General features: G+C 36.8%; 1 protein-coding gene across 1 annotated transcript in view; it reads left to right on the top strand.

Moving 5' to 3' along the window:
- LOC122808606 (pleckstrin homology domain-containing family G member 5-like) overlaps window positions 1-16,418 on the top strand; it is a 676,293-nt gene that overhangs the window by 425,902 nt on the left and 233,973 nt on the right. Inside the window, exon 8 of the mRNA XM_044079565.1 lies at window positions 2,204-2,314. Coding sequence (XP_043935500.1) covers window positions 2,204-2,314 — 111 coding nt within the window. The remainder of the gene's footprint in view (window positions 1-2,203; window positions 2,315-16,418) is intronic.

Below are 16,418 nucleotides of genomic sequence, written 5' to 3'. Positions count from 1 at the left end.
CTGTGCTCCCTTGTTATTTATTTGTTTATGGATCTATTCTGTATGATTTTAACAACCTGTCTCTTAACAATGTATTTTTTGTTTCTATTACCATTGTAACTTCTACTGACATTTGTCCCAGATAGTGCGTGAAAAGGGTCTGTCAACAAGCTCACTTAACTCAAATGTATAAGTAAATATTTTCAGCTTAGCAGTTAAGAAAAAAGAATATACACTTTCAGTGATAATTCCTTCAACCAAATCATCATGTAACCCCTAAAGAGGGGTAGCTATGAGAGCACGAATGGCTCCAAATTATGCCAATCTTGTTATGGTATTCTGGGAGAGTCTTGTGTTGCCCCAGATATTTGGATTTAAATCTGTTGTAATTTCTTATTGTTTTATCGACAATTTATCTTTTTTCAGGCACCTTAATCAGAGCATGGACTTTTTGAAGTTTTCTATCACCTATGATCAGTTTAAAATTAACTTTTTAAATGTAGAGATTTTTTTTAAAAAAAGGCAAAGAAAGACTGTACTCGGTAATTAATTGCAAGAACATTTCTAGTAAGGCCATTCTTCATTATTCCAGCACGCATCCCACCTATGTCAAGTACGTTATTAAAGGCCAATTAGTTAGACTGAAACATCTAACTATGGACGTGGATGTATTTGATCACTTTTCCAAGGCCTTACACTCCAGGTTTGTGAACAAGGGATGTCCTGACAAAGTAGTCAAAGAAGTTATGAAATGTAATGTAACTAAAAGTCATCTAGTTACAGATAGTAATTCACGTGAATGGCCCTTTTCCATGCCCATCACATTTTCTTTAGACAGTGGATCCATTAAGAGATTAATTTCTAAAAATTGACACATTCTTACTAGTAGAGAAGAAATATCTAAACTGGTGGGGATAAACCTTTGTTTATCAACAAAGAAGGTAGGAATTTTAAATCTGTATTAGAGAGAGAAAAACGTCTTTAATGTGGGCAGAAAGAAGGGTACTTTAAGTGCTTAAACTGCCCATTGTGTAAATACATGAAAGCCCCTTTTTGTAGATGGTGGGAGTGATAGAACTTATCTATCTCCTGGTTTGTTTATGTGTGGTTCCAAATTTGTGGTTTACATGGCAAAGTGCAGTTCCTGTGATGCTTTTTAGGTAGGAAAAACCAATGGGCAACTGGGAAAGAGGGTCTATGAACATCAATATGCCATCAAAATAAAAAAAAATTGGACAATGCTTTGGGGAACACTCCATGGTTTGTTCTAATTTCAAAAGATTTATTTTTCAGTTATAGATTGGGACCCCACTGATTTAATCGAGACAGAGAAGGGGGATTAGAATACAAAGAACTAAAATGGCAAGGTTTAAACAGCAGCATTAATTACAAGGTGGTTTTAAAACACAGGATTTAAACAAGTACAAATAATCAATATAGTCAATATTATCATAAGTTGTCATTATTATTAATCAAATTTTACATTAACTTTCATTAAATTTTGTACTAAAATCGATTTTAAAATTGTGGATTGGTTATGGAAGTCATGTATTATTTAAACACTAACTGATATTCTTTTAGATGTTTGGATGAAGACTAGTTAGTTGAAAGAGCTCAACCATTGATTAAATTAAATTAAATTTTATTGCTCAGTTCATTGTCACCAGTGTTTTTTTTGCTTTGTTTTGTTTTATTTTACTTACAAACAGGAAAACGTAACCAATAAAAGTTTCCAGAGCATATTATTATACTAAGGAAATTAGAATGAGAAATATAAAGGGATTCAAAGCTACTGGTACAAGTCAGCAAGTGTATGAAACCTAAAAAGGTGTTTTTTTCCTGCAAAAAGTTTAGTCTATATAATTACATAACATTGTTATAACACATACTCCCCATTTTTTAAATTTTGCATTATTTTTATATCTGCAACACCATTTATTTCTATGCCATATATTATTGTTCGCTGCCTCCTTTCACTAAATATTTTTTCTGTCAGTCTTTTCTCAGTTTATTGAAAATGCAAGGATTTACTTATGGATCTACTACTGTAATAACACCAATGTGTTTGTCTTTTGTTGACTTTCTGAAGACATCATTTCTTGTTGATATGATTTACAGCCATTAATATTACAACTTTGTTTCTCTTATGTTTACTGATATAAGTTTCATGAGCAGTGCAGTGAATCATCATCATCATCATCCTCACGTGTTTGCTTCCTTTCAGTTTTCAGAAAGATTCATTCCATATATTCAGTACTGCATGGAGGAGGATAAATGCATGGAAAATGCCAGAATACTTTTACGAGACAATGAGCTCTTCAAGATTTATGTGAAGGTGAGATTTAATAAGTTGGCAACCTTCATGAAACTATAGGTACTTCTTTGTGAGACTCTTCCAACATGTATAGGTATCTAGTTATAATGACTATGGTTTGGTTGTGTTTGCAGGTCCCAGATCCAGGAGATGTCTTTTTGTTGGTCCATCTCCACATGCACACATTACAGCCTGCACTGCATCTGATGTTATTCTTTCACAGTTAATTACTTTGTCCACTTTCTGTAACATTTAGCTTTTCAGCCCCTGGAAGAACAGATACTGCATCTTAATGCTGCTTCGAATTTAAAGGGCAGCAGGTACACTTTAATCCAGTCCATAAGTTTGTACTGCTCTTCCCCAAGTACTCGATTCTAAATGATGTTACCTTCTAGTTGGTCAGATTTGTCTTGAGACAGTACAAGATTCTTACTTAGCTCCCTTGCATCTTTCAATTTCCATCTTACAAATATGATGTTGTTTAGTATTACTTAATATAACGGAACATAGAGCTCACATATACATGAGAGTCTACTCTTAATGAAAATAAGCTAATAGGTAAGGGAATGTACAGATGATATAAATGTGATCACTGTTGCAGTCCTCACACAAGGGGATCACTCTTGCAGGCAGAGTATAAATCTAATATGTAACATCGACAAAACCTGTTGGAGAGACAGGTTTGTCTTCCAGAGGCTGCCCTGTCTCTGGAATAGACTTCCCATACATGTCAAACAGAGTACCTCGCTGACCCTCTTCAAGTGCAACCTTGATGAGTGGATGGGAAACCACAAATCTGTCCCAGAGGTTCCACCTTTGTCCCTCATTGACAGGGGTGACAGGTGCTGACTGAGGTTTCTTTTTTGGGGATAAATTCTTGGCTAGGCTTGTAAGGGCCCCAGGGCCATTAGCCTAGTAACCTCATATTAACCTATGATCCTATGACATCTGGTCCAAATTTCAATGCTGAGCACTGTCTGCAGGCCATGCTGATGTTGCCTTCTCATAGACATCTGCCCTTTCCATCTTTAGTTCCTTTTTTCCCCATGAACAAGGCTTGAACAAAGGATATTCATATTAGAAGGATCCTCCTTATGATTTGCACTCCTGAGCAAAGGCAACAGAACTCAGAAGGTAGGAAAGGTAGGGCAGAAGATCCTGTAGGTTCCCATCTCAATCCAAAGATGCCCCATTATAAGAGCAGGCATGGAGGGAGAAAAATTAGAACTGCAACAGTGATCATACTCAAGCATGTATGATTATTGTATGTTAACTGTACAACTGTACTATGGTTTTCACAAATATCATTGTTGCAGTCATCATAAATGGGAAGATTCCCAAAGCAACTCCCCAAGGAAAGGAGACTGGCTAGGACTCAGAGTGGGCTGGAGAATCATCTATAGAAATGCAGGCAAATCGAGTCCTTGCCCAAGACACCATGTCCATCCTATAGTGCTCTAAGAATGCATGTATTGAAGCCCAAGTTGCTGTTTCCAATCTGTCCTGAGTAGTTGCTCTTTTCATGAAAGCTATGGTAGACAGGGGAGGTGATAGGAAAAAAGCAGAGGAAGTTTTATATGGAAAATTACAACTCTAGGTGCCTGCTTCTATACAGGGCACCACAATTCACTACTGCCCAGCTCAGCGGAGGTTATATGAGATGAGTTAGAGAGGTATATAAACAGTTTGTTTGTGTCTTTCAGCTTTTCCTGGTTAGGGGTCGCCACAGCGGAACTCCAGTCTGCTAATGATTGGTAGTTGATTTTTTACGTGCCGAGTTATCAGCCCTGACGCACAACCTTCACCGAAGGTATGCCCATTCATGCATGTCTCCACGCAGAAGACGCTCTAGCTGTGAATCAAACCGGACAACGTCTTACTGTGAGGCGACAACGTTACTGCAGCACCACTAAACTAAACTGTAAAAATGTAATATAAGTAAGTGTGTGTGTGTGTGTGTGTGTGTGTGTGTGTGTATATATATATATATATATATATATATATATATATATATATATATATATATATGTGTGTGTGTGTGTGTGTGTGTGTGTGTGTGTGTGTGTGTGTGTGTGTGTGTGTGTGTGTGTGTGTGTGTGTGTATATCATAGGAAGTTACAAGGCTATTGGCCCTGAGGCCCTTACAAGCCTAGACAAGAATTCCACTGTCCAGCAGGGACACAGGTGGAATCTCAGGGGTGTGTTTTCTCTTCCCCATTCAGTTATCCAGGTTGCGCTTAAAAAGAGTTAATGAGGTACTCTGCTTTAAGTAAAAAAAACAGGGGTTGTCCAAGTTTTATATATATATATATATATATATATATATATATATATATATATATATATAGGTATACATGCATTTGCACAAACGACCGATGTGCGAATGCGAACGTGTCAATAGCAGAACCCCAGGATCACGGAATGTCGAATCTGCGGATGTCGAACCCGAGATTACTGAACACTGGTCAGGCTACTATTCCCCCCTCTCGACCCATGGTAGCACTTGTTGCAGCAGTTGTGCGATCGAGAAAGCATTACGATGGATCGACTTTCGGTCACGCAACTACAATGGAGAAGACCGTGATCAACAATGGAGAAGACCGACAGTTGAGAATCCCGAGGCTGAGAACACCAACATGTTAAGGTAAGTGTGCGATAGGGATGGACGTTAGGGTCAGGGTGTGGGTAAGGTAAGTGTGTGGTAGTGATGGACGTTAGGGCAAGGTGTGGGTCAGGTAAGTGTGCGATAGTGACGGAGTTTAGGTTTAGGGGTGGGTTAAGTGAGTTAGGGTTAGGATGCGGGTAAGGTAAGTGTGCAATAGTGACGGACTTGAGGGTTAGGGATGGATTAATTGAGTTAGGGTTAGGGTGCGGGTAAGGTAAGTGTGCGATAGTGACGGACCTTAGGGTTAGGGTTTGGGTTAAGGTAAGTGCATAGATAGTTGTGTATGTAAGGTTTAGTGTAGGTTTGTAATGTTTTTGGTGTGCTTGTGTTGTGTGTGTGTGTTTTTCGGAAAGGTATTTGTTTTGTTGATTGTCGGGATTTTGGTTTGTCGGGCATGTGAAGTTTCGTGTTTTTGAAATTTTTTTTTTCGTTTTTTTGTGTCGGTTATTTTGTTGTCAGTGTTTTGGCGTGTCGGTGTTATCAGGTAGACCCATATATATATATATATATATATATATATATATAGCTATATATAGATAGATATATATAGATATATATATATGTAAACGAAATAGTGGTCTCAGTGCCTAGCCAAAAATAACTAGTAAACCAGGAATAAGGCACAGCGAACTCGGCTAAAGGACAAACCTCACTTTAATCCAACAAGTAACAAACGAAAATAACGATGTGTAACCAGTTCCTCATATGTTTTCGGCAAAAACAACTTCATCAGATAAAATTGACCTCATTAAACACTTAAATATATAACCTAACCCATTTGGATGAGCCAATGAAAAGCAACTTGCATTAAATATATGTGAAGCAATCAATCCTGAAAGACCTAAAATAAATTTAAACACAGTTTAAAATGCATACAAAATACTTAGATATATATAAATATATAAGAAATGTGTGTACACATATATAGACCTTAATTGTATATGCGGCTATATAGTAAAACATTAATTTAAACTACTAAAATTCCTTAATAGACACTAAATAAAGTGCAATGATCAAAGGGTACTAGCACCACCTGGTGGAAAAATCACGCATTACATATAAAAAATCCCGAAAAAGGATACATGACCCCTCCCAAAAGTGACATTAATAAGTAAATAAATACATATTAAATATGAAAAAGTAAAAATATATAAAACTTTTGTAAAAGTGTAACAGTTGAACAATAAATAAATATTATAATTTGGCAGACCTTAATTTCAGAACAGGTTTTATGGATAACATTTCATTAAGATCAGGGGGTACTGGCATCTAAAATAATTTGCCAGTATAACTCCCTGTGGGTCTCCCATGGACCTCCCCTGGGATCAAGAGGGACAACTTAAATTACAAAAAACTTACATTCAGCATGATCACAGTTTTCATGGTGTTTGTACAAAGCATTGTTGTCCTTTCTTTTTCTAATGTCATAACCATGCTCATACATTCTCTGTCTCAATCCCTTTCGGTTTTGCCAACATAGAATGAATCACATATCCCACATAGGGCAATGTATACCACCCTAGTGGTATTGCAATTAGCAAAGCCTTTTGCAACAAGGTGTTTACCCCTGCATTTCAAAAAAATAGCGTCACCTTCTTGTATGTTAAAACACTGTGGGCAGTTACCACATTTATGGGTCCCTTTTTTGTTACCAAAGAACAATCCACTGTTTGCCCCTTCCAAAATGTTCTTAATATTTCATCCCTTTCTATATACAGATTTAAAGGGCTTTTCAAATAAGTAATTCAAGTTGGACTACTGGCAAATTTATTCCATTCTTTGGTAACAATCCTCCTAATCAGGTTACTTTCACCATCAAAGGTGGTAACCATGGCAGACTGAAATCCTTTATCTTGAACTGACACCTCCAGTAAATTCTCCTCATCGTTAGTCAATTCGGGAATGGGGGAAGTTTTTCCTAAAATCGGAGCAAATCTAGAAATTCTACCCTCCATTACCTCAGTGGTCACAGATGCTAACAAATCATTGGGATAACCTCTTGACTTGAACATGTCATTAATAAAGCCACATTCATTTCTAAAATCATCATCTTCAGAAGTCATCCTACTAGCTCGCACCAACTGACCTTTAATAATTGCCCTTTTTTGATAGGGAGGGTGGGAGCTTGTGTAATGTAAATAGGCATTAGAGAATGTTTCCTTTCTAAAAATGTTGGTTTGAAACCATTGCCATGTCTCTGAATGTTAACATCAAGAAAACATAAGTCACTCTCATCAATTTTATAAGTAAACCTTAAAGAAATTGTTGTGTTGGAAATATAATCATAAAATTCAACAAATTTATCAACAGAACTGTTCCAAAAAAGGCACACATCATCCAGGAAATGCCCATAAAAATTCCAGTGATGTTTAAAATCAGAATTAAAAAACAAATCTTTCTTCCCAGCACAATAAAATAATATTAGCATATGTAGTTGCACAATGCGCACCCATAGCTACACCTTTTGTTTGTCTAAAATACTCACCCTGGAAAAAAATAAAATTGTTGTTTAAAATTAAATCCAATAAAATCAAACATGTACAAAACACTTTAAAGGAGATGGTGAACCTGTTTCTAAAAATTCTTCAAACCATGTCAAACCAATGTCATGTGGAATACATGTAAATAAATCCACTACGTCCATTGTAAGAAAACATTATGCATTTCCCTGGTTTGAATTCTGAATATGTCTTAAAAAGTCCCATGAATCCTTTAACACATTGGGATGATCCATTACTAACTTTTTAAGATGGACATCTACATATTTAGCCAAGGGGGCCGTGATAGAAACTTGAGCAGAGACAATAGGCCTAAGTGGAGGGTCCACAATGTTTTTGTGAACCTTAGGTATACCAAATATTGAAGGTACTTTTGGTTTTTTAACCTGTAAATAATTGTAGGTTTCTAAATCAATAAGCCCCTCTATTAATAAATCATTTAAACATAGGGCTAGTTTTTTGTAAGCAATGTGAATCTCGTTCAAAGAGACTCTGTCATAAATAAATTCATCATTTAACAGTTCAAACATCTTAGCTTCATAATTAATCTGATCCATAAATACAACCCCACCCCCTTATCAGGCTTCATAATTCTAAGGTTTTTGTCTTCCTTGCAAGCTCTTAAAATATTCATTTCTTCCTTAGAAAGATTAGAAGTAACCTTTTTATACCTAAGCTGGCCTCTAAGTTCTTTCTTAACCATAACTTCAAAGTTTTTAAGTTGGGAGTGGAAGGGCGGGTTAAAAGTGCTCTTTTTGGTTAAATCCAATGTATTCTTTCTTACATTGCCATTAAAAAACACTTCTAAATTCTTTTGCCTTATAAATAATTTTAAATCCACAAGTAAATTCATTATGTTTGCCTTGACTCTGGGAATAAAAGTAAAACCTTTTGGAAATAAACTAAAATGTCCTTTGGAAATAAAAGTGGATGTATAATTAAATATTTTAAAACCTTTGTAACAAGATATACAGTCATTAACAATAATTTCATTGGAGGGGACTATTTCCAAAATGTTTTCCAACCTCTCTGATTCTGGTGGACATACCTGTAGTCCACTGGGTCCTTGTTCTTGAGTCTTTCCGATCTCCTCGGAGAAGGAAACTCTAAAGGGTCATGTATATCATAACTCTCAGAATGATTTTCATTAAATAAATTATCTTGTCCATTGTCTCTATCACTCCTATACAGATGGGGTCTAAAGTATGTATTACCCCCTGTATTTTTAGGTTTAGGGTAATGTGCATTACTGTTGTACTCCTTAATGTCCCTTTCTATCTTTCTAAATTTTCTTTCATGTACTTTAATACATTTCACTTCAACATTTTTAAGCATATCATAGTATTTGACTTTTTCACATTCAATGCCAAACATCAAATCAGAAACAATTTTATTATTAATAGTCTCTATCTGGAAAAACATTTTGTCCATTTCCAGTTCATTGTTTTTTATTATGGCCTTCATGATTTCCATGCCACACTTATCAAACGCATTTATTAAATCTTTATGGAAATCCGAAACTTCAACCACATTGTTAGGGTGTTTGCACACCCGTAAACCTTTCGGGATAATATTTAGTTGCAAGCAGTGTTTTAAATAAACGTTGTCCAATTCCCAAGCTTAAAATTTAAAAAGCATATTGTCCAAGTCAAAAAATAAAGTGGAGTAACTACCACTAAAATTATTGGGTTGAGGTCTAGGTGACTGTTTAAAATCTAGTTTGAGATCAAGAATGTCTTTAAATTGATTAAAAGTACCTGTCTTGTTCAAGCTCAAAACACCAGCTGTCGCTCTACCAGGTCCACTGTTTTCGTTTACTGGAGTCATTTTAGAAACTCGGGTACCACTTGTAAACAAAGAAATACTAGGTAATCCATCACCACTGTTAGATCGATTATAGATATATATATATATATATATATATATATATATATATATATATATATATATATATATATATATATATATATCCAAAAAGCAATAACAAAGTTCTGGCAGAGTGGGAGGAAGAAGTTCTGTTTATGCACACTTTACATATCAAGTATGTGCGTTTCTACAGACATTTCGTCGATGACGTTTTTTTGTTTGGGAGGGTGATCTAGAGCAGTTAATGACTTATATTTCGGCTATTAACAATAAGACCCCATACTTAAAATTTACCTCCACATATTCTTATAATAGGATTGACTATCTAGATGTGTTTGTAGAGAAGGTGATGAGAGATCAAGTAAACACTGGTGTTCATAGGGAAATTTGTTACAGGAACTCTTTGTTGCATAGATTAAGCATGCATCCTTCGCATGTATTTAATAATATTATTAAGGGGCAAAGTATGAGAATCTCAAGGTTGAATGCCTCTGAACAGGGATTCAAAAAGGAAATTAGCCAATTTAAAGATAGATTAATTCAGCGAGGATATGCAGAAAAGGAAATTAATAAAGGGCTACTGGACATGGAGAGTATAAGATGTAACAGGGCTCAACCTTATTTCTCTGCTCATACTCACACTGTTCCTATTAGACAGCATCAGAGTGAGTATGTAAGGATACCCCTCTTTTATACTAATGACAGGAAACTAGTCATGGACATTATAAATAAACACTGACGTATTCTTACTAGTAGTGATGACATTAAATTAATAGTGGGGGAAGAACCCAAATTTCAATATAAGAATAAACCTAATTTAAAGAAGCTTTTATGTTATTCAAATAAGAACCTGTCACACCAGATAAGCGTAGGTACTAATCCATGTCAGAAGTGTGGATATTGCATATATATAGCTACAGATAGTACCTTTATACATCCTAATACTGGACAAATATTTTATTTTCATGTTTCAGCTACTTGTAATACTGAAAACATAGTATATCTGGCGGTTTGCCAGGAATGTGCAGCATTCTATGTTGGAAAAACCAACTGGATGCTTCGCACCAGGATTAGGGAACATCTTTATGCTGTAAGAATTGGCTATACTATGAATGCTTTAGTGAAACATGTTAATACTGAGGGCCCCCACCATACATTTAAATTTATGGTTATAGATTATATCCTTCCAACGATTAGACAAGGGGACATCCGCAATAATACTGAACGTAGAGAAGTAAATTGGATATTACGGCTACGAGCTGATAAGGGTAAGGGGCTTAATGAAAGGGCGTCTATAAAACCTACACTTAGAGCCAGATGTTTAAAAACTATGTAACAATAATATATATTTTTAATAGGCTAATATCAAAGTTTCTGATATCTAGGGAGAAATATATATGTCTTAGCATTTGGGTCTCTATGTATACATTTATGTAATAAGTATTATTTTGGAGAAATTTCTTAGGTTTACATTATATACGTGCATATGGATTATTAGATATTTATTTTAGAAATTATAATGCTTCTAGATGATGTATAGCGTAATTATCATATTATTTAAGCATGACTTTTAAAGGTATGAATTTTAGGCGGAATTTGATTTAGTTTATATTCATATTATAATGTAGTTATATTTGTATTTTTTATTTTTAATGACGCTGTACTCAATTTGATTATTTAGATTCTTTATAAGTAGGTAATAATTATAAATGCATTGAATACGTTTGGCATTTACTAACATAATGATACGTTTTTATATTGATTCTCTAATTAAAAGCATACCGAGTCGGTACAAACGCGTATGTATATATATGACAATATATCAGGGACGTATATGCGAATTGTATTACCACTATACGGCTGGTTTGATATGTCCCTATGAACTCTTCGTTTAGCGTGTTTCAATGCTTAAAGGTTAATATGTGAATGTTCATTTTTTATCGTTGAACGGTTTGATTTTTTATATATATTTTTTACTTTTAGATAGCACGCCGATGACAGTAAGTTGTATTGTTGTATTCTGTAATACAAATGATGAATGTAGTAACTACTGAAGGACAGCACTTTATGGTTTCTATATAAGTGTTTTAATATATAGTGTATAGTTGCAACTAATCATTTTGTTATTTGCATTACATGACCGAATTATTTAAATGTTGAGAATTTATGAAATAACCATTTTGGTTGCTGCTATCTTGTTAAGATGATTATCTTAAAATGTTATTGTTGTTGAATAGTGAAAAGTTTTGTGATAAGCTCTTAGCAACAGTGTTCCTTTAAATAGTTTAATTCATTTGAGAGGGATCACATGATGCCTATATATACTAGACTAATGAGCTTGTTCAAATTTTAACGGTCTGAAGAAGCTTTTGTGAAAGCGCTTACTGTGTGTGCACGAATTAAAATCTGTTTTTTACATTTTCTTATTTGTACCTTGGATATTTCTTTTTGTGAACAAACTGTTTTATGACCTGGTTACCTCTCTGCCTGACTATTTGGATTTATATATATATATATATATATATATATATATATATATATATATATATAAGCAGCAAAAAAAACAAAAAGGACCAAGACAGCTAAAACCATAAATTTAATTGTAAAGCATAAAAGATAACTGCTTCCGGACAATTCCTTCATCAGATCAACGAGCAAAGTTTGTTTAACTGTTTTAAGTAACACTTGACCAATCACAGACTCAAAACTGCACCACACCTCTTTCCTCATGTTCAGAGCTCTTGCTTATAGCAAGTAAACCAGTTTCCAAATTCCAACAGGCTTCTGCCACTTCTGTTCGATTGCATATATCACCCCCCCCCCTTTTATTTGGGTCACATAACTGTAGTACCATGAAAGTAAGGTTATGTTTGGTTTATTTAACTTGTGCTGATATAAAGCACTGGTGTTTTTACGAAGTCTAATGTCACTTAGGTGCTGCAGTATGCGGTCTTTTAATCTTTTGTTTGCTTTACCCACATAAAACGAAGTACAGGATCCACATTTGGCAAGATATATCACATTGCAAGAGCACCAATCAGCATTGAGTTTAGGCTGGTATCTTACCCCTGTAATCGGGTGTATGAAAGTGTTGTTTTTAGATATTTCTTTACAAGCCTTGCATTGCCAGCAACAATAAGTCCCGATCCTTTCACTTGTAGGCAACTTTGTATTGAAGCTGGTAGTTGTTTTATGTAACAGTTGCCTAAGATTTTTGTTCCTTTTATACAAAAACATAGGAAAGTTGCCCACTATTAACCTAAGTCCATCATTGTTGGCTAACATTTTCCAGTTATTTCTCAGAATATTGCAGATGCCTTTTATATCACTGCTGTATTTCATTGGCACTCATTCAACTCCTTGTTCTCATTGCTCACGTTTTCCGGCGTCATGCCTTTATTACTAAACCACGCTTTGCCTTGTGTTCTTCTCATCTTTTTGACATCACATACAATGTCACTTACTAACGGTTTATTATAGCCACGTTGTTTAAAGTTGTCAGATAACAATTCTAACTCACTGTGAAGTTGTGAATCATCATCGATTAGTCTGGATGTTCTCAATGCTTGTCCTTTTGCTATATTAAAGAACGTATGTTGCGGATGCATGCTGTCGTAACTAAGTGATGTCTTCTTCCAACATGTTTTCATGTATAGTGTGGTTCCCATATCGCCATTCTCATCTAAGAAAACTTGAACACCCAGAAATGTATTCTTTTTATCTGAGTAATTCTGGGTGAAGCGTAGAAAACTGGTGGTGCTTTCCAAATATGAGACAAACCAAGTTCCATTACATTTACCTTTCTAAAGAAAAAAGACATCTTCAAACCTACAGTAGAAAATTATCTTGTCTCTCCACACATTCTTAGTAATAAAAATATGCTCTTCTTCCCAAAGCCCAAGTACTATGTTTGCATAAGAATTGGCGCAGGGTATTCCCATGGCAGCACCCCACCACCAGCATTGAGTTTAGGTTGGTATCTTACCCCTGCCAGTAAATCTTCTCTTGAAACATAAAGATATTATTTTCCAGAACCAATTGTAGTAGGAGACAGATTCTATGCATCATACTGTTGTCATGGATGTTGTGTTTACTCCAGAAATGTTTAACCGCTTGTATATACCATGCGCATTAGGAATAACGGTGAACAAGTTGTCGACGTGAAGTTTGCACCCATAGACTCAAATAGCGCATTCAAAAATTGAGGTGTATCTTTAAGCACAACTGGTGCTTTGCATAGAGCTGGTTTCAATTGCTTCTGTACCCATATTGACATTGGCTCGGTAGACCACCCACTACCTGCCACTATTGCTCTCAATGTGGGATTGTGTTGATCCTTGTGTATCTTCGGTAGTCCAATAATGACAGGAATCACTGGATGCTCAACTATAAAATACTGATGCAACTCGTTGATAATAATTTGCATAGCATAGAGATCTTCCAGAGTATTCTTTATATGTCTTTTTATATCCTTTGCCATGGCTTCTTCTATCACTTCATAGGTAGAGACTGAACAAAGCATCTCTTCCATTCTTGATCTGTATCATTCATAACTGAGAATAACAACTGCCCCTCCCTTGTCTGCTGGTCAAACAATTAGATGTTCTTCATGTTTCACTGTTGCAGTCATCACCTGTGGGTTATCCCTCCTGTGGTAGCCCCCGAATACCAGAGTCAATGTTTTTCTGCATCGGCGGCTGTCGCTTGTTGACTGACGTTAGGTCTTCAGTACTATAAAGCAAAGCAGCCAATGCCATTACATCAGTCTTTCTTACCATGGAGCCCGTAGCAGAAACAGTTCACAAGTGTGCCAGTCGGTCACTACCAGAGTTCGAATTACAGCTGAAAATGTCTAAAGCTAAGTACCCCATTGGGGATCCTTTTTTCTTGCACTAACCGCTGTCCGAAAAAGTTAACAATTATCTCACCTGTAGAAAGCCGATCCCACACCGTGACTTCCATTCATAATGTGTCACTTGTTTAGGCCCAGACCACGACGTCCCCTGTTGCCGGTTCTGTGCCCTCTTTAACGCTAGAACCATTCATCGTAGAGCTCTTATTGTAGACAAGTATTTTCGTCTTCCATCTTTGCATTCCGATACGGCATCCATCAGCCAACATTCCATAGACATTCTGAAAAAATGTAGAGATAAAGATAGAGACAGACCACACAAGGCTAAGCCTTCCGATGATGCTACCGCTAAGCAGTTCATCAGTTCTCAGGAATACAGTGAGGTGCTTTCGCAGCCCCTGATGCCCGATATGATATCTATGCAGACCTCTACTGAGATCCTTTCAGAGTCCAGTATGCCACAGAAATCTTCTTCATCTTCCGAGCCTTTGGTTGTCTCTGCCTCGGTTGGGTTCAGAGCTGTTGCGCAGGCACCTGGCTTCTGAGGAGGCCTTTTTACACTACCAATTTTAGACAAAAAATGACCTCTTCTCATCTGGCTACCATTTCTCTCAGACCAGTGGATACTCTTAGGCCTAGAATCCAGGCCACTCCTAGAAAATATAGCTCTAGCCACCCTCTTACTCCTGCTCCACCACCCCAAGCCCAAATGCTTAAGATGGCAAAGGATCTTATCTTCCTTATCAGGGGTAGTCAGGCCACAACTTCTAAAAGGAAAAGACATCCTTCTCCTGAAATAATAACAGAGTAGGATTCTGAGGAATCTGATTATTCAGATTTTGAAGAGGAACAGCAACCTCTGACTGCTTATGAGGATTCAGATGCATAGGAATCCATTCCTTCTGCTTCCCCACCAGAAGACCTTTCCTTTGGGGAAACCCTTCACACCCTCAGGAAACATTTCCACTGGGAATCTCAGGACTTCCCTCAGTCTAAGAAAAGACTAAGAGAGTTTCTAGACCTGTCCCAGCACAGACCCCTAGCCACTCCCTATCTTAGAAGTGGTGGACGATGTTTTCCATGAATCCAGCTTAGCCCCTGACTCCCTCCCACCTATTCCCAGTAAACCTAACAGGTATTACAAAGTACCGTATTCTCACAAATACCTGTACAGAAATCCTGCTGCAGACCTGGAGGTCATTACACAGGGACCTAAAGGAGCTAAGGCTAGTTCTGCAAAGAATCCTATTCCTTCTGACAGGGATTCCAGAGCTCTGGACAGATGGGGTAAAAAAGTATACACCTCTGCATCTTTAGCAATCAGAGCACTCAGTTGTCAGTTCCATATGTTAAAATATCAACAACACACTTTGGAACTATTAAAGAAAAAGATTTATACCTTTCCTGACTGTGCCAATTCAAAAGAGTTAGCAGATTTACTGCACTCTACTTGTCAAATGGCCAAACACTTATTACACTGTGAATATGACACCCTAGAAGCCTCAAGCAGGGCAGCAGTGTCAGGACCTGTCATTAGGAGACATGCATGGTTGAAGGAACAACCTCTCCCTGATCATGTCAAGTCTAAATTAATTGATGCACCCTTTGATAAGGACTGTTTGTTTGGAGTAAAAGCAGAAGAGGTGCTTAAAAAGGTGGAAGACAAAGAAAAATCTATGCAAACAATAAAATATTTCTTTTAGGTTCAACCTCCTAGGTTCAGCAGGAATTTTCCTCTAAGCACTGGTCCTTTCCTGCACCTAGCAGACAGGGGCAAGGTAAGCCCCACAGGGACAGACCACCCAGGCCCTTATCCCAGGGACAGCAGAGAACAAAACAGTGGACCACTTCCACCCCAAAAGCAGGGTGTTCTAAGCCATCCTTCTATGGCAAAAACTCTCAATGACTCCTTCTCCCCCCTTTGCCCTTTTTTCACTCACCAAAAGCTAGGAGGAAGGCTCTCCCTCTGCAAATAAAAATTGGCTTTCTGTAACAAAGGACCAATGGGTCTTAAATATCATTTTTCAGGGATACACATTCTCTTTCAATGAACTCCCAATTCCAAGAGGGTACCCAGACTTGCCTCCAAATCAGTGGGCAGAGGCATTGAAACAAGTCCAAACTCTCATATCCCAAGGAACAGTAAAACCTGTCCTCTCAGATCAAACAGGCAAAGGCTTTTATTCCAGACTATTCTTTGTTCCCAGAAAAGAGGGCACTTGGCATCCCATCCTGGATCTATCC

The sequence above is a fragment of the Protopterus annectens genome, chromosome 8.part0, assembly GCF_019279795.1.
Source record: "Protopterus annectens isolate FY-2018-M chromosome 8.part0, PAN1.0, whole genome shotgun sequence".
NCBI classification, from domain to species: domain Eukaryota; kingdom Metazoa; phylum Chordata; order Ceratodontiformes; family Protopteridae; genus Protopterus; species Protopterus annectens.
This window is presented reverse-complemented; position numbering and strand designations above follow the sequence as displayed.